The following is a 21,546-nucleotide window of genomic DNA, read 5'->3' as shown; positions in this document are numbered from 1 at the left end:
TTGTTTTTACTTATTAATCTTAAATATGTAGATGGAAGATATACAATTATTGCCTTGAACTGGTGATTATTTATTGCCTACAACTGAGACACAATGCACCCAGGGATACTTGGTTTGAATTTGAATTTCAGAATTAGATTAGTTCAATTAAGAAATTTAAATATACAGAGTGAGAATATTTGAAAACAGAAAGCTGCTCCTAACTTTGTCATAGTGTTATAAACTAAATCTGTGAGGTACATTAAAATTTAAGAGTGCCAGCCAATACTGAAAGAATATGTGGTCTTCACATAACATTTTTTTTCCTTAAATCTATTCACAGTATGTTTTTTAAAGAAGAATTTCAAGATCATTTCTGAATTTTCTGTTTTTTAGTTTTAAGTTAGACAAATGAGTTATGTCTTTTCACATATAGTGTTAAATGATCTAGGTACATTGTGTAATCCAAAATACCTATGCAAATTCTTGTATAAAGAACATTATGCAAATGTTTAACTGAATAAGGAATAAGATGTCATTATTAATAATGACTTGTGAATGTAATTAGAAATGAGTAATTAGGAAAACACCACAGTAATAAAGGGTGTATTTCAAAAGTAGTACACTGAGGATATAAAAATATGCCTTTTATATATGTCCTTTACATGCCAGTAGAACATACATGTGCTGTTCCTACCTAAGCACATGATTTGAAGTGAAAAGGTAGGGATAAAAGGGTCATAATGATCTCCCAACTCCTTTGAGTAGTTTTAATATAAAATACTATATTCACTTTGGAAAAGTTTTTAGAAAAAAATTTTTGATATAAAGATTTTTATATATAAAATAGATACATTCTATCTATTACACAGATTTGAATACACTGGGGATCAAGTAAAATTTAATTCTATTTTGTTAATTTTGTTCTGCCTCAACCTATTAATCAATGGATTTCAGAGTTCATAGTTGCATAAGTGAGTGTTGGCATTGAGAGAACATAGACTCTAGAGCCAGGCAGTTTTGAGTTCTGGTTCTGCCTCCTGCATCTGTGAAGCCATGGGCAGTTCACTTAACCCTGCTAAGTCTCGGTTTCCTCACCTATAAAAGATAAGTACTAATAGTACTTACTTCATAGGGTCGTTGGGAGGATAAACTATAAAGCATTTAGAACAGTATTTGGCATAAATGTTTACTATATTATTATTATTTACATAAGAAACGTATTTGACCCATGTAAACACACACACACACACACATGCAACACATACAAGTTATCTTTTGTCATATGTAATGGTTGGGCCAAATAAGTATACTGATCAAGGCAAATAGGTAGACAGAATTATTACTTTGGTCTCAAGCAGTTGAACTTAGAGCTGGTATAGGCTCCTCTGGAAAGAGGTAAAATTGAATGTGTTTTATTTAACTTCTAAATTCTACTGTTGTTTCTTTCTCCTTATCTCTTTGTTCTTTACTGTTTTACTGTTTGTGGTCTCATTAAACAGATGCCAATACAGGGAAACAGAAATATACAAAGTAGTGTAATAGGTAAAAATAATAACAGTAGAATTGTAGGGGCAATTTGACCTAAAGCTAGAGCTCAAATCTTAATACTCTTGACTGCCTGCCTGAAATGAAAATAAAAATTTTTCTGTACTTTGGCTTATCATATTTTATTTTCTGTACCTTGGCTGATTCACAAGACAATTCAAATTAAGAAACAAATGGGACTCTAACTCACTCCCTTGATATTTAAGAAAATTGCATTTGGATTACATGTAAACAAATTGACAATTGCTGGACAGAGATTTGAAGTCATCCAATTAATCTAATACATACTTATATCTGCAAATTATTTCTCTTATTTTCAATTGCTAAATGTAAAACTCAGCTATTCTATTTTCAAAGTTGATAGTGGAGAGCTCTCTGTATCCATGAATTTCCTATCTTTGAATTCAACCAACACCAGATTGAACACATTTAAAAAATGGATGGTTGCATATGTACTGAACAAGTACAGACATTTTTACTTGTCATTATTCCCTAAACAGTACAGTATGACAATTATTTACACAGCATTTACCTTTTATTAGGTATTCTAAGTAATCCAGAGATAATTTAAAATATACAGAGTAGGGTATATGCAAATACTATGCCATTTTACACAAGGGATTTGAGCATCTGTGGATTTGGATACGAGGGGGTGATCCTGAAAACAATCACTCACGGACAACTGTATATAGATTTGACAAAAGGGAGAATTTTAAGACTGTAACTGATAAGGAAGATATGGATTATTGAGGGAGGATATTAAAGTTAGAATTGTTTTGGGGGGATGAGTTAGGTTCAAAACACACAAAAATTACAGATTTCAGAAGTATATGGAGATACAGAGATAGAGAAAAAAAAAATCCAAACCATAAAAAGAGTGGATGCTGTAGCTTGTGGAATATTACCCTTATTCACCAATCTGTTCAAAGTAATTTCTAACCACATGGGATAGAGAAGGAGGTAAGTAGAGGAGAGCAGGAGAAAAAAATGATGGTATGCTGAAAAACATAGTTTGCCAATTATAGATGTAACTATGATTTGTTTACAAGCTATATCTATCCAAAAGACCAGGTCAATATCACACCAAGTGTAGAGGGAATGAATATACAGAAAATCTTCACCATTACACCTCAAATCTCCGCCAGGAATGTCCTGACTTTCATCCATTAATACTGCCTTAGGCAAAGGATGCCCCATCAACACTGCATACCGAACAAATCAAATCTAACACTTTGAGTAAGCTTTTTATTTTCATAAAAGCCTTTATAGCTTCTGGCCTCATTTACCTTTCAAATAAAAACAAATGAGTTGAGTTTATCATTATAACTAAGAAATTTAAATTCTTTCAGCATTTAAGTAATAGGAGAAGGCCCAAATTGAGATCAACTTTCAGCATGGTACCTACGGTGAGTAAAACAGGTACTAATGAAAAATGATTAATTCAGAGCTGCCACAACTAAACTGTTAGCCTACATCATGAATCAGTTGGAAGAGAAAAATGCATTTGAAGGTTAATGGTTTTAGAAAGATAGTTCAAAAGTGAAAAAACTAAGTTAATGTAAAATGTCTTAAATAACAGGCTACAAAAAATTATTTGCTTTATTATTATTCTATTACTATACTACTCACATAATGCCAAACCAAGAGGTTGAAATATAAGAAAATCTGGCTAATCAACAGTTATTTTAAACAAACATAAGTGAATTTAACATTGTACAGTTATACCCACATGATTTCTACATGGTGAGTTTTGACATATTAGTCATAGCCTAAATAATATCTTTAAAAATAACTGACTTGAAATAAGAATGAGGATTTACTTTTCCTTATTTTGATAAACCTCTGTGTCCATTTTCCTTTATCTTTATTCATATATTGATAAATATATTATAAATAGTGAATTTCAAATTTAAACATGGTTTGATCAGTATCAAAGATTATAGTACAGTTGATTAATGTAACATATTTTATTAACTCAGTACAAAAAATATTTTTGGAATGTTGACCTCGTCAAGATGGCATGCATTTTTTAGGCAAATAATTACTCCAAATACAGAGTCTATCAGCATGAGAAAACAGTGAAAAAATGATGTTAATAATATAGGTAAGATATATTTATGAAGAATTTATGGTGAGACAAACATAACCCAGAATAAATCTAAAAGCAAGTCCTATTCTTTTGGGTAAAAGCCCTTATAATATGTTTATACCTACAATAGGTGATATAATATCATTATATCTACAATATTTCAGATTTAATACAAACAACTTATAAGGTTGATCATTTTCATTGTTTTAATATAGTCGATAGTTCTTAGCTTTCCATTCTTAGCTCATAAGAAAATAGGAAGTATCTTTCTCTGAAGCAAGTGAACTCATGAGAAAAGTCTTGAATACTTCCCTGTAGCCCCAATTTCAAGTCACAGATTAAGTGTCCACATTGTTTGCAACTAAGTCACAGCTAAATGGCTTCAGAAATGTTTAGCAGATCGCTTTATAGCAGGATAACACAGTTTGAACCACAGTTTCTTTAATACATCTTGCTGGGAGCTTATTTCATTCAAATGATGAAGGCAGCTGAAGCATGATATTTGAATCAGCCACATTTTGCTCTAACAAAGGAGAATTTTAGGATGCTCTAGTTGTGATAGGCAACAAAGTAAAGCAATTGAAATGTGGATCTTATATTTTATACAATTCAGACTGCTTTCATATGTGCGTGTGGTGATAAGGTACTTTAAAAATAAAATTTCATTTGGCAAGAGGCTTACAGTTAAACTGTAAAAGCAATACACAGATCATGTGAATTACCAGCATATAAAAATAAATATGCAAATGACTGTAATACTCTTCCAAAATAGCATCTTTAATAGGAAACCCTTCATAAGAATCTTTATAAAGTGACATATTTTAAAATCGCTTTTATATTTTATAAGTACTTATAACTAGCAGTTCTTATTTTTAATTAGAAAATACACATATTTTCAGCCACACTTGAATAAGTGGTATGTATGCACATAAAGAATGGGTACATATATACACTTCTATTATACATTTTAAAAATCATCAAACAAGTTCTTATCCAGCACTTTCTACTCATATTAAACTTTATATATTACTGGATGCTGTGGAGATTACAGAAGTAATATATATTGTTTTCACTCAAGAAGCTCAAAATCTACATGGGAAACACAGGAGTGAATATAATTGGGTCCTAATGTGTGTATGCAGGTATAACCCCAGAAAATTTTAGATACTCCATAGATTTTGTCAAATGAGTGAATGAATTGTAAAAGCTAAATTAGGTTTTTTTTTTTTTTAGATGGATTCTCAGCCTATCTTCCAGGCTGGAGTGCAGTGGTGTGATCTCGGCTCCCTGCAACCTCTGCCTCCCAGGTTCAAGTGATTCTCCTGGCTCAGCCTCCTGAGCAGCTGGGACTACAGGTGCGTGCCACCATGCCGGCTAATTTTTTTTTTTTTTTTTTTTTTTGTATTTTTAATAGAGACAGGGTTTCACCATGTTGGCCAGGCTGGTCTCAAACTCCTGACTTCAGGTGATCTGCCTGCTTCGCCATCCTAAAGTGCTGGTATTACAGGTGTGAGCCACCCCTCCCGGCCAAGCTAAAATGTTTTTAATCACTCACTTTAGATAGTTTAAATATTTCAAAAAATTCTATCAATGGAAAGTTTGAGAAGAGGGCCTATTTAAATATCTGACTTGGAATGTATATTCTAGTTAAATATTGCCATGTATATCTATTATTCTGTCCCCCCTACCCCCAACCAAACCAACCAAACAACCATTTTATTATGCTCACAAATTCTATGGTTTGGGAGTTTGTACAGGGCATAGTGGGGATTGTCTCTTTCCATGATGTCTAGGGCCTCAAATAGGATGCTTCCAACAGCTGGAAGCAACTTGAACTGATGAGGGCTGGAAGAGCTGAGAATGGAAGATCTCTTACCAAGAGGGAAACAGGTCTTTACTCTCCTGTCTGGTGACCAGGCTGGGATGATTTAAAGGCTAGGCTCAGGTGGGACTATCAACCACAACACCTACATATATGGCTTCTCCATGAAGCTTTGACTTCTTACAGAATGGTGGCTGGGTTCTGAGAAGGTTCAAGCTAGGAGGGAGTTTTCTAAGAATTTATGGTCTTTTTTTTTTTTATAACTGATACATACAATACATTTGCTCTGAAGCTCACATTTTAAAGCCTGAGAAGTAGAATGCTTTACCAATGGCAAAAATCACTGACTAAAATACCTATGAAGTGGATACTGTGAATTGTCCATCAAAATCCACCCTGTCCCTGTTCTTTAGGAAGAGTTGTAGCAAGGTCCATAACTACACAGTTAGAGATGACATTTCTCAGCCTCATTTGAAGCTAGGTGTGGCCACGTGACTACATTCTCAGAATGGAATATGAACAGAAATGTGTGATTTTGAGCCTGGGTCTCAAGACATGGATATATGATCCTCCATGCTCCTTTTTCTTTCGCATGAGGTAGATCATGGAGTTCCTTGACCCAGCTTCAACCATGCAGCTGAGAATAATACCATGGTGAATGATAATAAGTTAGAAAGTGCACAGCAACAAGATAGAAAAAACCTGGGTTCCTGGTACAGTCTGTGTGTGTGAGAAATAAGCAAATTTCAGTGTTCTTTAAGCCATAGTGTTTTGGGTCCTCTCTGATAGAAAAGTTTAGCTTTACTCCAATTCAGATAGTACATACACATGATTGAATGATAGCTGGATGCTGAAGAAATGATGGTAGGGAAAGCAAGCTCCCTGTTGTCCATCTCCCCCAACCAAACCCTTTAAAATGTTTGGTATGGTCAATATTTTTCTATCTATTGACTTTTATTGCTATTTTAAGTTGCAGAAGATGTTTCTAATGAAGGAAGCACTAGTAGTAAAATGGTCATGTTTATCATGTAAATTTTTTCATACTTATATTCCTTTTCCATTTTGACATGGCCAGCCAAATTTTCCCACACATAACACCAACATTTCACTTGAAAGGCCAAGAAGCTTGTACTTCAGCCCATAGATCTTCAGAAGCTTGTATTTTGGCACCACAGATCTTAAACTCTGGAAGCACAGAGAACACATTCTCATATTTACAAGTAGAAAAATATTACTATTCCAGAATCATCAGAGGCAGCCTTATAGATTAGAGCAGCAGCTCTCAAGGTGTGATCTGAGGACCCCTAAGAAACCTTTTCAGAAGGTCTCTAAGGTTAAACCTATTTTCATAATAATATTTAGATGTCGACAGTCGGGAGCGGAGGCTCACGCCTGTAATCCCAGCACTTTGGAAGGCTGAGTCAGGCAGATCACCTGAGGTCAGTTCAAGACCAGCCTGGCCAACATGGTGAAACCCCGTCTCTACTAAAAATACAAAAAATTAGCCAGACGTGGTGGCGCACGCGTCCAGTAATGAGGAAAACTGTTTTCCTCATTACAGCCAGAGTGACTTGTTTAAAATGAAAAATTTATTTCCATTACTGCTATGATAAACATCAAAATCTTTTTTAAATTTTATTTTTTGAGAGAGGGTCTTGCTGTGTTGCCACACAGCAAGCTACTCGGGAGGCTGAAGCAGGAGAATCACTTGAACCCGGGAGGCAGAGGTTGCAGTGAGCCAAGATTGCACCACTGCACTCCAGCCTGGGCGACAGAGCGAGACTCTCTCTCAAAAAAAAAAAATAAATAAAAATTAAGCTATCACTTGCCTTTTTCACTTGTATTCTCCCATAGGGGTAGGGTGGAATTTTTCAGAGGTTGTGTGACATAGAATGAGGCCATCACTCTGATGGCTAATGAAATGTGAGCTGGTATATTCCGGTTTTTCAAATTCTTCAGTTTTAACTTCAAATACAGTGAACATCACAATATACAGCCCACATAAAAACTCTTTAGGGTCTTCAGTAATTTTCAAAGAGTATAAAGAGATCCTTAGTGTCTTTGTTTGGGCTACTGTAACAAACCATACGGAATGGCTTACGAGTAAAACAAATTTATTTCAGACAGTTCCGGATCTAGAAGTCTGAGATCAGGGTGCAGCATGGTCAGGTTCTGGTGAGGGCCCTCTTCCAGGCTGTAGACTGCTGACTTCTCATTGCATCTGCACATGGCAGAAAGAGAGCAAGAGAGCTCTCTGGAAACTCTTTTTTATAAGGGCACTAATCTCATCCATTCGGTCTTCACCCTCATGACCTAATTACTTCCCAAAGGCCCCCACCTCCTAATATTATCACATTGGAGGTTAGAATTTCAATATATGAATTTGTAGAGGACAATATTCAATATGTAACACTGAGGGTAAGAATAAAAAGTTCAACTTCTCAATAGTGATTAAAGCACACTTTCTTTTCATTACTTCAAATACATACAACTCAAGCAGTTAACATTCATTCAGTTGATTATGTACCAAGTTAGAAAAAATGGTATTTTCTGGTACCCCTTTCAAAAGAACAGTTTATATTTTGAAGATATGTCCAAATAATCTTATTTGGGATAACAGCTGAGAATCAGAAAAACCTGAGTATGATCAAACTGTAGCAGGGAAAGGAGCAGGATTTGCTTGTTAATGTATTGAGGGTGGAAAAAGAGCAATAGACCCAACATTGGGGTGAAAGGCATCAGATCCTGTCGTGTGATCCCTCTTAAATGTTTGGTACAAAGTTAATGAATTCATGAAACGCTTGAAGACAGAGGGTTTTTGTAGTTAAAAGTTACGGGCTGGGCTTCTGATCCCTATCAATATAGGCATAGTCAAAGAAAAAAGGTGATAGAGGAGTGTTGTGGGAATACATGTGGAGGGAGAGAGAAGCAGGAAAGTAGTTGTGAATAACCTTTCAGGGTCCAAAAATTGGACTAGGAGAAAAGAGGCTCTTGACTTTAGAGGCTACGAAACTGGGCCTTCAAGGCAAGCTTACCTAATTTTCTGAGGGCCATGGAGTCCCTAGCTAACAACCTAAATTTCTGTAATACATACAGAATTGCACATACATATACACACACAAATATCTGCTATGTAAGAGATACTATACTAGGCTATCTAAGACACATGGGCCTTTTCTAGCGACTTAAAGTTTAGTGTGAGAGCAAGACTGTATCCAATGATACAAAAAATTGCCCAAACAGATGTATGAACAAAGTACTATGGGAAGGTTCATATGAGATCTAATATGTACTCACTGTTTATAATTTGTACATTTGCTGGTGTCAGGATCCTTTGGGAACAATAAGCAAAATGGGTAGAGATGGAGTCACTGGAAGAAGAGATAACACCAGTTAAACTGTGTTGCTGGTCCTAGTTACTTGTATCCTGTAGGCAGAACTGTGGTGTCATGCTTTCTGATGGTTATCTCCTTGGCTTAATAGCCTAGTTATGGCTGTTTGCTTAAACACACATACGCACACGCACACGCAAGCTTAAGCAGGAAGGGAAATTTATGAGGAGAACACAAGGAACCCAAGAACAAAGAATAGAGTAGCTGGACTTCCTGGAAGACTGGAGTCAGCTACTATTAAGACATCGAGAACCAAACCTGCTATATTTCCTCTGTCATCCTGGGACCACATATTCTCTCATCTCTGCTTCTCTTTGAACATGACTAGATTCTCCTATGAAATCTATTGGCTTCTCTCTATTTCTACTGCCATGACCTGACTTTAAAGTACTACCCACCCTTTTTTTGCCTGGAAAACTAAAATGGTCCCCTAATTTTTCTCCCCAAATCAACTCTTGGCCATTTCAAAACTGTTTTCCTCATTGCAGGCAGAGTGACTTGTTTAAAGTGAAAAATTTATTCAATGGTATTTCCATTACTGCTATGATAAACATCAAAATCCTTTTTAAATTTTATTTTTTGAAAGAGGGTCTTGCTGTGTTGACAAGACTGGTCTGTAACTCCAAGCCTCAAACGATCCTCCTCCCTTAGCCTCCTGAGTTGCTGGGATTACAGGAACAAGCCACCCTGCCTGGCTTTCAAAATCTTAAACATGGAACTGGATTACTATTCACCCACATTCAGTACCCTTCATTGTAGTACCGCTGTCTGTGCCCCCTTGTTGTTCTCAGGTATGGCAAATGTTTGGCTGATGAAAAGAGAAAAAAATGTGAACCTACACTTTAAGAACCATGCTTTACCACTTTTCCTTCTGCCATGACAATGACAATGTTAGATTGCTCAGTCAGCCTCAGTCCAGAATGAAGATGTCACGGAGCAGAGCCATGTTAAGCATGTAGGATGGAAAGTAAATAAACCTTCCTGTAGACCACTGACAAGCTTTTGGAGTATTTTGTTACTCAGCATAATCTAGCCTATCCTGATACATATGGTCTACACACTCTTACTTATTCCATCTCTTTGCTATAGCCTACTTAGCCTTACAGTAATTACAATAAAGTTTCCCCCTCCCACATTAGAACTATTTATCTATGTTATTCTTTCTCCCTGGAAGGCTCTTTACACCTTTGTCCCCCCAAGTTAACATTTACACACTTATGAGAACTCAGCTTAAGTGTGAAGTACTTAGGAAAAGATTGTCTGCCCTATGTTTAAAGTACTATGAATTTACCTTATCATTATACCTGTTTTACCAAACTACAAGTTCCATGACAAAAGTGATCAGGTATGCTTTGGTAACCATTATATTCCCAGTGACAGGAAGAATTAAATTCTTTTCTCGTTCCAAAGAGCAGTTTTTCTGCATTGTTGTGCACATGGCAGAAAATGGCTATCCAATCCATAGAACAACACCTTGCCACTCTAGACTGCCAAATGATCAGCATTCCAGTGATCTGTTTCCAAAGTCTTAGAGGGAAAATCTGATTGGCTAAACCTGGATATGGTCTATCAGTGATCTAATCATAGTTTACTGGAAGAGCTATGTTAAGCAGAGTTAACATGGCTTCAGAGATATCTCTGCATATAGGAGGAATTTTCAGTCAAGTGGATGTGGACTGAGCTGACATTCTAAAAAGCAGCTACTGTAGTCACTATAGTTGACTACTCTTCTGTGTTGTTAATCAAGAACCCTGTGCTCAAAATTATCTTCAGAGCGCATACAAGAGAATGATTTCTACAAGGGGGTTTCTTAAGGAAGAAGAGGGTGGTGACCAAGTAATTCTTACTCTGACCTCTGGAGTTTTGCCTTTCCTTAGGCATTCTTACTTTGATTACCACTGCTACTTCATTCTAATCTTTTGGAAGTAGGGGTGGGCTTTTTCTTCTAACATGGAAAACAACAACAACGAAAGGAAAACAAAACAAAACAAAACTCTTGTATTGATTCTCCATCATACTGTAGGGACAAGTTTGAATTTGCAAACAGTTTACAAATACTAAGGACGAGCAAAAGGGAAATGCACAACGGAAGACAATAAAAAATGTGACTCACAAAATAAAGATTTCTGGCCCTTTCCCTGGATATATGGTTCCTGTCTCATTTCACTTCAAATTTAAGGAAAAAGAGGGCCCATATTATCTCAATATCTGTTTCAAAAGCACAGAAAATGAAAAAAAAAAAAAAAACAGTTGTTAGCTTTTCTAGAATTTTTCCTGTAACATCCCATCTTTAAGAAAAAAAGATAACACTTTCTATTTATTTCTAGATTTTTGGTCATTACTACTTCTTAAAGACCTTTAAAATATTTATGAAAAATTTAAAAAGGTACCAGCATAACTAGTGATACAATCCAGATATTTTTAAGGACTTTGCCCTCTTAAATGGACACTAAAAAAACTCTTCTTTTTTTTATTGTTAATGTAAATTAGACCATAACTTCTGAACTATATTTAAGATTCTTTAAACACATTTGTAAATAGGGGCCCAATACAACTCATCTGAATCAACCTGATATGTTTCCATTAAAACTTTTTCAAGTGTGCTTCAGTCTGATAAGTATGATCCATGTCCTATTACGTTTTTTTTCCCCTGAACAGAGAATGTGACCTGGGTAGTAAATTTTAGCTTAAATGAAACTAATTTGCTGTTTAAATCATCACATATTTTAGATTATCAAGTAGTTTTAATATTGTTGGCCTCCCTTTTGTACTACTTTCCCTAGCACAGCTAATTTCAGAAATAATTCCATAACTTTAAAAACTTTGTATATTTGTTGCTTAAATTTACATGTGAAATGTAAAATTAATACTCCTTATCAACAGTGGTGTGCACCTATAGTCCCAGCTATTTTGGAGGATGAGTCAGGAGGATCCCTTGTGCCCAGGAATTTGAGGTTGCAGTGAGCTATGATCATGCCACTGCAGTCAAGCCTGGGCAAAAGAGCGAGACTATCTCAAAAAACATTTTTTTAAATTATTAACATTGTTTTAACATTAGAGTGTGTAAAATTTAAAGTCTTTTTCTACAGTAAAAATTTAATGCTTTCAGTTTAATATCAATTTAAAGTTATTATAGTGGCACGGTGAAGGTTAAAACAAGCATGGATGGCAATTAGGAGACTTAGGTAATAGTCCCCATCTCTGCCATTAAGTAATACTGTTGTCTTGCTCCTAATTAGCTAAGGAAACTATTCATTATTTTTTTCCTACCTATAATAGGAGTTAAGCTAGATATTTCAAGTCACTTCTAGTTCTAAAATTACATGATGCTGAAATGTGAACATTTATATCTAAATTAATTTTTACAAAGACTGCTCATTGACTGTATTTCTAAGCCCTTGCACAGTTAACTCTTAGTTCCACCATTATTAATCACCTTCTATGTGTATGTCAGCCATCTCAAATCCATTCTGCAGTAAGCCTTGACAAAAATAAATATGTACGTCGGGCATGGTGGCTCACGCCTGTAATCCCAGCACTCTGGGAGGCCGAGGCAGGAGGATCACAAGGTCAAAAGATCGATACCAACCTGGCCAACATGGTGAAACCTGTCTCTACTAAAAATACAAAAGTTAGCCAGGCGTGGTGGCACGCGCCTGTAGTCCCAGCTACTTAGGAGGCTAGGGCAGGAGAATCACTTGAACCCAGGAGGTGGAGGTTGCAGTGAGATGAGATGGCACCACTGCACTCCAGCCTGGTGACACAGCGAGACTCCGTCTCAAAAATAAATAAATAAATAAATCTGTGTGCATTCAGTGCCCCTGAATTGTACACTTATGGTTATAATAAATTTGATTATGCATTTTACCATAATAAAACATTATACACACACACACACACAAAAATGCATGCAGTGCTCCCCTAACACTGTATCTATTACTTAAAATTGCATTATTGTTGTTCAGACATAAGTTGGCTTCCCCAAAGAATCTTCCAGTCACTCCAAGGATAAGTACCTTTTTTTTTTTTTTTTTTTTTGTGAGGCAGAATCTCACTCTTACTGCAACCACAACCTCCTGGGTTCAAGCAATTCTCCTGCCTCAGCCTCCCGAGTAGCTGGGATTACAGGCGCACACCACCATGCCCAGCTAGTTTTTGTATTCTTAGTAGAGACAGAGTTTCACCAAGTTGGCCAGGCTGGTCTCGAACTCCCGACCTCAGATGATCCGCCTGCCTTGGCCTTCCAAAGTGCTGGGATTACAGGCGTGAACCACTGCGCCTGGCCGGATAAGAACTGCTAATCCTTGCTGTAACTCCAAAGCCTAGGACACCATCTGGCTTTTAGTTACCAGTAAAGGTAATCATATCCCGGCCTTTCCAAGTGTTATGTCATGTATTTAATTATCATTTTCAACCAAGGCAATATACTAGACATATATAGTTGTAAGACTTGTGAAGTACACATCAGAAAAATTCTTTATCACACATATGATAAGTTAGAGTTCAGAAACTGTGGCCACAGAACTCCAGATCTTCAATACATGTTTGCTGAATTGATATATGAGACTTGAGAAGGCAAAAGGATAGACGTTAAGTCCTGGCATCAGGCCAACAGATTTACATGGAGCATGTGAGAAGTACATAATGTTACACTTCCTAAGAAATATGTCAACGAATGCCCTTTCTAAGTAGCAACGTACCTAAATAACCCTTACCATTTTCTCCAGGTAGTTTTTAACAAAGGTATTGTACCGCAGCTTCAAAAAAGCAAAAGTTACGCGTTTACCTATCCATTCACTGCTCAGACAAAACAAAAACAAAAGCTGTCTGTAGACTTCGAAATTCCTTAATACCATAGTGTCATTAAAAACAAACAACTAGATTTACTTTACTTAGCTATATTTTACTAAGTGGTCAGGTTAGCTTTAATGCTTACCACGCCAAAGAAAGTTGGCTTTTTTCCTTTCCCGAGGGTAATCCCGTCCCACCTCCCCCTCCCTTAAATAAAGTTAAAACAATCCAAAAAACCAGCTAATTCTCAGCTCTGTAGAGCTCTGTAGAGTTCTCCAGTACAAGTTCAGCCTCAAGAAAAAGACATCTTAAAGGCCGTACATTAAAAGTTGCCAGGGATCCAGCCGCTTACATTTCATGAAAAGTACAGACCATACCCGTTTAGCCAGCTGTGCACCTTAACTGGTCGAGAAGGCGCGCTGGGGGCTGGGTTTGAGGGTGAGCAAAAGGCAAGATTATTAGTTTGGGTTGATGTGGGGGTCAAGGGGAGAGGAGAGGAATAATCTGTAAGATCTGAGTCCCGAAGCTCTTTGGGTTGTGGAGGTTAGAAAAGGGCCTGTTAAAGTTAAGCCCAAGCTTCGGCAAGGTGGAACTGGGAAAAAAACAAAAGAAAGAAAAAAAAAAAAAAAACCCGAAAAAACAACATCGAGCAGGCTCCCGAGTTCTAGCGTTCACAGTGAAGCCGTTAAATGCAGCACGAAAGTAGGCGTGTGTTTTCTTCCTCTTCCCGCCTCCCCAGAGACTCGAGCCCAGTCCTTTCCCCTCATTTTCACCCCAGCCGAGTCCAATGGCTGCCCTCGCCGCGGAATCGGGTGGGAAAACGCCCCGCCCCCTCGCCGCGCCCGCCCTGGGGAACCCCTCTGCCCCACCTTCCCTGCCCGATGAGAGGCAGTGGCTGCCGCTGTCACGTGTGCTGGCAGCCGCCAAGTGAGGCCGCTTTTGCGACGCGGTGACAGCCAAATGGTGCGACAGGAGGAGCTGCAGCCGCGGCCGCAGCGCCCGCACGGAGAGGCTTGAGGCGGCTCTTGGCGTCGCCCAGAGGGAGCGATTAGACGAACAGTCCGGTGAGGACGGCGAGAGGAAGCCCGCTACGAGTGCCCTCGCTCCCCGCCGCTCTCGATGAACCGGACGGAATAAGCCGCGCCTCCAGCAGGGGCTGCGCCTCCATGAATCCCTAGTTGGTTTTTTTTTTTTCTTTCTCTCCCCTTTCCTCACCCCCACCCCGAGCCCCGTCCCGCCTTCTCCCTTCGCCAGCGGCGGCCGCGTCCAGGTGCGGAGTCCATACCGGAGCGCAATGGCGTCCAACCCCGAACGGGGGGAGATTCTGCTCACGGAACTGCAGGTAAGGGCCGCGGCCCTGGCGAGAGGCGCTGTCGGAGGAGACAGGGAGAGAGTCCCGGCGGCGTCGGGGACCGAGGAAAGCCCTGCGGTCGCCGCGCCCCTAGCCCGCTAAGTGCGGAAACTCCGGGATGTCACTCGGGAAATGCTTCCCTCGGGGAACCGCTTCCCTTGGGAGCCGGACCCTCTCCCCCGCCAAAGCCCTGGCCTGCCACCGCTTTGGTTTGATTCTGCCTACCAGAGGGGACCCCATCTCTGCAGCCCTGCTGCAGCGGGAGCGTGCTCTCGCCCGGTCCCCGGAGAGGCTGGCCCGTCGCCCCCTCCCTCGGTGTCAGAGCTACCCGCGAACGCCCCTGTCGCCCCCTCCCTTCGCGCGGCCGGGCCCCGCCCCGCCTTTCCTCCGTACACCGCTCCTTAAACTCCTTTGAATGACTCCCAAGCTGTTTTCTTGTCCCTCCCCCTCCCCTCAGACTCCGCACAAAGAGCGCCCCCATAACTTTCAGTCCCTAGACAAGTTTTTTTAAAAAACGAGTCTCTCCAAATGTTTGCTTCACTTCACCAGCCCTCTTCAGGTGACAGAGTTTCTTTCCTCTATTTTGAGGGTTATCTTTTTCTTTTCTTTTCCTTCCTTTTTTTTTTTTTAAACCGAGTGATAAATACATGGTGCCTTTCTCCGCTACCCCTGCCCAGATCCGGGAGCTCAGATGCTGATGCTTTTCAGACTTTCATTTTCCCTCTCATTTGAGCACCAGAGAAAGAGCTACATAAGTTGTTTACTAATGAGAAAGCAGTCGACTAAGGAAAAACATTGGGCACCACATGTCTGCAAAAGATGAGAGCAAAGTGGATCGCTTAGTTAAGTCCATGTCGAGTAGCAATATTATTTCCCATTTCCAGATAAATATTTGATGATGTAGGCACGATTTTTATTTTTAGATCTCTATGGTGTACATGGGGACTTAAGCTACCCTGTCGGGTTTTTCATTACTTGGGAGTGTTCCAGAGATGTTTGTTTTTTGACTTAAAAGTTATTTTGCTTTATTTTAATATAGTTATCTTTTAGCTACTCGAAGATTGTAGATGGGAATTAGGAGAAAAAAATAGCATGCCTGCATTTCTTTTTGTGTGTTGGACAGTTAATTTTTTTAAAAAAAAGACTAAATCAAGAAACTCTGAAGAGTTGATGATGTCAGAATTAAGTATTGCAACTGCATCTAAATTTCTTGTTTAAATATACTTTTTAAGAAATCTCTTTATAAGTTTAGTTTCTTGTGCAGTCAGACGTAAGCTTGAAAACGTTGGTATAATAGTTGATATTTCCTCCACAAAAATAGAGATTTTAACAATGTATATCAATGCAGTGTTGCACATTTAGAATCCTTTGGTAAAGCAAAGCTGAATTTCATATAATTGAAAATGTTGCTATGTAATATTTTAATTACAGTTAACCTTTTATAAGCAGATCTTACAGCATACCACATTTGCTAAATGAATGGAATTTGCTATTTTATTAATAGTAAATAATTTACATGAGCTTTTAAAATGAAGATGATGTGAGGCAAGTCAGAAATACTTTACATTGCCTGGTCTTGAACCATGAAAAACATACTTTGGTTTTGATTGAGAAAGATGATAGGGTCATTTTTCTTTTGAATTGAGCAGTGTTAGAGTTATAATATATTTGGCATTGGTACTTGTATTTTATAGAAAGTTGGCATAAAAGACACCTACTTTGGCACTGGAACTGAAAATATATTTTCATGTGTATTAAAATATAACATTTAGGATCTTTTAATTAATAAGATCAATTTTTATAATAACAAGCAAGCAAAGAAGGAAGAAATTTTAAATATGATGACTTTAGAAATACGACCAAAATAGAGGAATACATACCTAAAGTTGAGCTTCTAGATAAACTGAAATATAACCCCTTCCAGAAAAAGAATAGTTTTTATTAAGTGTTACCTTATAGGTTGTCATATATCCAAGTCATTTTCTTGGTTTATTTGACTCCCAGTTTTGATAAAAGTTATTGCATTTAAACTTTATCGTGTTTATTAAAATGTTTGAGACTATTACTTATATCAACACTTAAAGATAAATAGTCATAAAGTTTGCTTCTCCAAATATTTCCATCTATTCAAACTTTTTATTTCATTGGGTCCTGAAACTTAGTGTACAGTAACCAAGTATTTATTAAACTTTTGTTTCAAGATTCACTTCTTTAAAAAGCTTCTAAATTGTTTGAATTTAGACTGAAATACCGTTTAATATGAAGTTCTTAATTCTTCTCTGCCATACAGATTTTAAGTATTTAAGAAGTTTTGTAGCCAGTTTTAAGATGTATTTAATGGTTAAAACTGTTACTTTGCTATGTATCCTGTCTCAGGAATACTTGTTTTACTCTGAAAGTTACATATTACAACCTAGCTTTAATGAAATTGATATTTATTTAGAAATATATCCAGCTTTTCATTATTTTTTCAAATTGTAGAATTTGAAATACTCCACTGCTTGAGCTAGAATTGGCTTTTGGTCATGGAAAGGCAAAGTAAGAAAATCTGAAACTACAGTATTCTGTCTTGTTAATTACTGTAATAGCATGGAGTAATGTTTTTAAGTATTGCTAGTAATTCAGGAGGCTTATTCAACAAGGAAGCATTAATAAACTATGTAAACTTTGGTAGCTAGAGGTTTCAAGGTATAAGGAAGAATATTTACTGTAGTAAAAATAAAAATCAGCTGTTTAAAATGGCCAATTTCTAATTTTTATCTCATAACTAATTTGTTGCGTTGTGTTCTCTTTATTTTTTTATTTGAAGTATAGCAGAAAACTTACACATTTTTGCAATGCCAAAGAAACTAAAGTTTATTTCCAAGAAACCTGGATTAATGAAAACTGTAAAGAATCTCAAAATGAAAGTGTTGGCTACAATGGTAATTTTGTAGAATGCAGACCAAATATTGAGCAGTGTACTAATAAAGCTACCTTGTTGATTATTGGAGATTCATTTTCTTCATCAAAATGTCCAATAAAGTGTTGGTCTGGGAATCTTAAATTCCATTCTCAGCAGATTTTATTTAGATAGAGGTAACTTGCTCAAGTGGAAAGTTGAGATAGTTACCCTTAAATTACAGGGGTTAATTTCACCAAACAGTTATGTAGTATCTACCAAAGCTATATTGGAGGATATAAAGATGACAAGATAGACTTTTGCTTTCCAGAAGAGAGTATAGATAATTGTACTAGAAGATAATCATAAGAGAGTACAAATAACATTTTAAAAATTATTTGCTATATATCAGACATTGTACTTAGTATCCTGTACACCTTATTTGATCTTCACAACAATCCAATAAGGTAGGTGTTATTTCCATGTTGTGGATCAGGAAACTCAAGTTCAAGAATGTTAAGTAAATTGCTCATGGTTACATTGTGTGTCTGAGTTTGAACCCAGGTCTGTATGTTTCCCACTACACTATTTTTTTTTTTTTTTTTTTTTTTTTTGAGACGGTGTCTCGCACTGTCACCCAGGCTAGAGTGCAGTGGTGCCATCTCTGCTCACTGCAATCTCTGTCTCCCAGGTTCAAGCGATTCTCCTGCCTCAGCCTCTCGAGTAGCTGGGATTACAGGCACCTGCCACCACGCCCAGCTAATTTTTTGTATTTTTAGTAGAGATGGGGTTTCATTATGTTGGCCAGGCTGGTCTTGAACCCCTGACCTCATGATTCGTCTGCCTCGGCCTCCCAAAGTGCTGGGATTACAGGTGTGAGCCACCGTGCCCGGCCCCACTACACCATTATTTAAGTTGCCGCAGTTCTGGGGAACTATAAATGTTTTGCATCTAATGTTATAGTTGTATGAACTTTCTACAAATTGGCCAAAAACGTAATTAACCAACATTAACATTACACTACTTGTTAGCTCCATCTGTAACAAGGAAAAATGATTTCTACATTCCACTTGGTAGTCTATAATTTAGCAGTGTTTTATTATTGTAGATAGTCTAATATTTCACAAAGAATAATAGTACAAATAATCTTTTTACAGGGTTTCTTCATTAAGAATTACTGTTTCTAATGAAAGGTGTCACATGCTTGCCCAAAACTTCCCAAAAGATTTAACATTACTCTGTAGACTGTGCTTTCCTTTAAAATTTTATACTCACATGTAACCTAGCTCTGTGTTTGACACTTAGTAGGTGCGCAATACATTGATGAGAAGACTCCATTTGTCATGTAGGAGGAGAGATGTCTAGATTATTTTAAGAGAAGTTCATTATAATCTTTGACATATGAAATTACGTAGTTTTCTTTAATTTACATTTCTAATCCCTTCTCCCAAAAATAGTCTCTTTAAAAGTACAAAAGGGATTTCTATAGTAGTTACATCATTCTTCCATATAGCACACTGGTAGTTTACTCATTTAATGGAAAATTAGGAGACGGCATCTAATTTTGCAGTGACGCTGGAAAGTGGAAGGTCTGAGTTGGAAGGATTAAAATTTTAGGGTGGTTTGGGGGATGGTAGTATGAGAAGGTAAGCAGGGTAGTTAAGACAGACTTTACATTGTTTTCAAATTAGAAATGTAATGCACATGTATTACAGAAAATCCAGAAAATGTGGAAAAGCACAAAAGAAAATAAAAGTTACTCATAGTTCTGTCACTTAGAGACTAACAGACTTTTGCCACCTAAAAGTCCCATGGCTGTAGAGTACATTTTTTCTTTTTCTTCTTTATCTCATTTTACTTACTAGAATTTTGAAGAAAAATGAAGCTCAGAGAATTTTAAGATAGAAGTCACAGTAGGTTAAAAAATTTTTTCTTGCCACTAGTTCTAGATGAGTGGATCTAATTAGCTTTTATTGCCTTTTTTAATCTCAAAATATTTCAATTATGAGTCACTGCTTTATTGAGAAGAAAAGTGCAGGCTGGGCATGGTGGCTCACACCTGTAATTCCAGTGCTTTCGGAGGCTGAGACAGGCGGATCACCTGAGGTCAGGAGTTCGAGACTAGCCTGGCCAACATGGTGAAACCCTGTCTCTACTAAAAATACAAAAATTAGCCAGGTGTGGTGATGTGTGCCTGTAATCCCAACTACTTGGGAGGCTGAGGCACAAGAATCGCTTGAACTCAGGAGGCGGAGGTTGCAGTGAGCTGAGATCACGCGACTGCACTCCAGCCTTGGTGACAGAGCAAGAACCTGTCTCAAAGAAAAGTGCAGTAGTATGGATTTAGTAATAGACAGTAATGAAGTATAGCAACAATTTCTTTGAATAATATAGCAATACAGTGTGTTTTTCTGGCTTAGGTTTGATTGTTGCTGCTCTTATAGACTACCACAATGTTTGTGATTTGCAGCGCATACTTTGCTGAATTAAACATACTAAATAACTTTCCAAATATTTCTTGACTACCAAGATAAAAGTCTGTGTTAAAACTAGTGTTACTAAATGATGGCTCTAAAATGGATTTTTTTCTCATCTCTCATTAGTGTAACAGAGGTTAGGTCTAGTATCATGCAATTCCTACCATTCACATAGTGTTGAAACAGGGAGAAGTAGGGGCACCTTCTAGACATCATCTCTTTATCCCAGAGCTTAGCATCTGATTCCTTGGGCTCTCTTATTTCTGCTTTTCGAATTTGGCAATGGTAAATTTTCATGCCATTCATCAGAAGCATGTTTACTTTTAAACAAATAAAGTAGTAGTTTGTAAACATCACCTAAAATAATGTTACTTTCATACCATAAATGGTATTTGAATAAAACAGTTAATTCTACATTATTCCCTCATAAAATATACTGTGCTGATAATTGTCAAATGTCTATATTATTTCAAAAACCAATTTTACTCTACAGTATATGACATTTAATATGATCAACTTTTGATATACAGCAGAGTTCAAACTTGACAGCAAAGTTGAAAACTAGTTAAAAGCTTTAAAAAGATTTAAAATTTAGAGTGGGAAAAATATACTAATGAAAAAGTACTTCCTTAATGAAACAGAAATAGAGAACCTTTATCTTGATGCATGTCTAGCTTCTCTTAATTTTATCTGACGAAATCTTGTTTGAAACTAGCTCTATTATCATACTTGGGTTTTTTTGCAATCACAGAAATGAAATTTGTGTAACATTATATACATAAATATTGCCTGTAAAAAATGAAGATAAGAAAGCATGGGACAGTGTAGTTGATGACAGTAAACACCTTAGATGTGAAGGTAGTGTTGAAGTGCCTCATAAAGATGAGTGGATATACAAGACTTATATAATATTGTTAGGATTTATCTCTTAGAAATTTGTCAGTGACTTATCAAATTGGTGAAAGGTTTACTGCCCTGGCTCATAAGTACCTTAATTTAGTGGAATGTAGTTATGACAAAATTTGGAATTTATTTTTGATTATAGAAGACATACCACACAATACATGTGCTGAGAGTTTTTTATATATTTTATTTTTATTTTTATTTTTGAGACAGGATCTCGCACTGTCACCCAGCTTGAAGTGCAGTGACGTGATCTCGGCTCACTGCAGCCTCTGCCTCCTGGGCTCAAGTGATTCGCCCATCTCAGCCTCCC

General features: G+C 37.3%; 1 protein-coding gene and 1 long non-coding RNA gene across 4 annotated transcripts in view; one reads left to right on the top strand and one right to left on the bottom strand.

Moving 5' to 3' along the window:
- LOC100938048 (uncharacterized) overlaps positions 1 to 15,294 on the bottom strand; it is a 162,748-nt gene extending 147,454 nt beyond the window's left edge. Inside the window, exons 1-3 of one of the 2 annotated variants that reach the window (XR_010135516.1) lie at positions 13,999 to 14,569; positions 13,546 to 13,627; positions 8,736 to 8,809 (exon numbers count right to left, since the gene is read on the bottom strand). This is a non-coding gene — a long non-coding RNA (uncharacterized LOC100938048). Of the gene's footprint in view, positions 1 to 8,735; positions 8,810 to 13,545; positions 13,628 to 13,998; positions 14,570 to 14,906 lie in introns of those variants that run through there. The other variant, XR_010135515.1, reaches the window with a different exon arrangement.
- PKN2 (protein kinase N2) overlaps positions 14,604 to 21,546 on the top strand; it is a 150,966-nt gene continuing 144,023 nt past the window's right edge. Inside the window, exon 1 of one of the 2 annotated variants that reach the window (XM_024255727.3) lies at positions 14,604 to 14,963. In XM_024255727.3, the coding sequence (XP_024111495.2) occupies positions 14,916 to 14,963 (48 nt within the window). In that variant the 5' untranslated portion in view covers positions 14,604 to 14,915. The remainder of the gene's footprint in view (positions 14,964 to 21,546) is intronic. The other variant, XM_054531629.2, reaches the window with a different exon arrangement.

Source organism: Pongo abelii, chromosome 1, assembly GCF_028885655.2.
Source record: "Pongo abelii isolate AG06213 chromosome 1, NHGRI_mPonAbe1-v2.0_pri, whole genome shotgun sequence".
In the NCBI taxonomy this organism is placed as follows: domain Eukaryota; kingdom Metazoa; phylum Chordata; class Mammalia; order Primates; family Hominidae; genus Pongo; species Pongo abelii.
The sequence above is the reverse complement of the archived record's forward strand: the minus strand, read 5'-3'. Positions and strand labels throughout refer to the sequence as shown.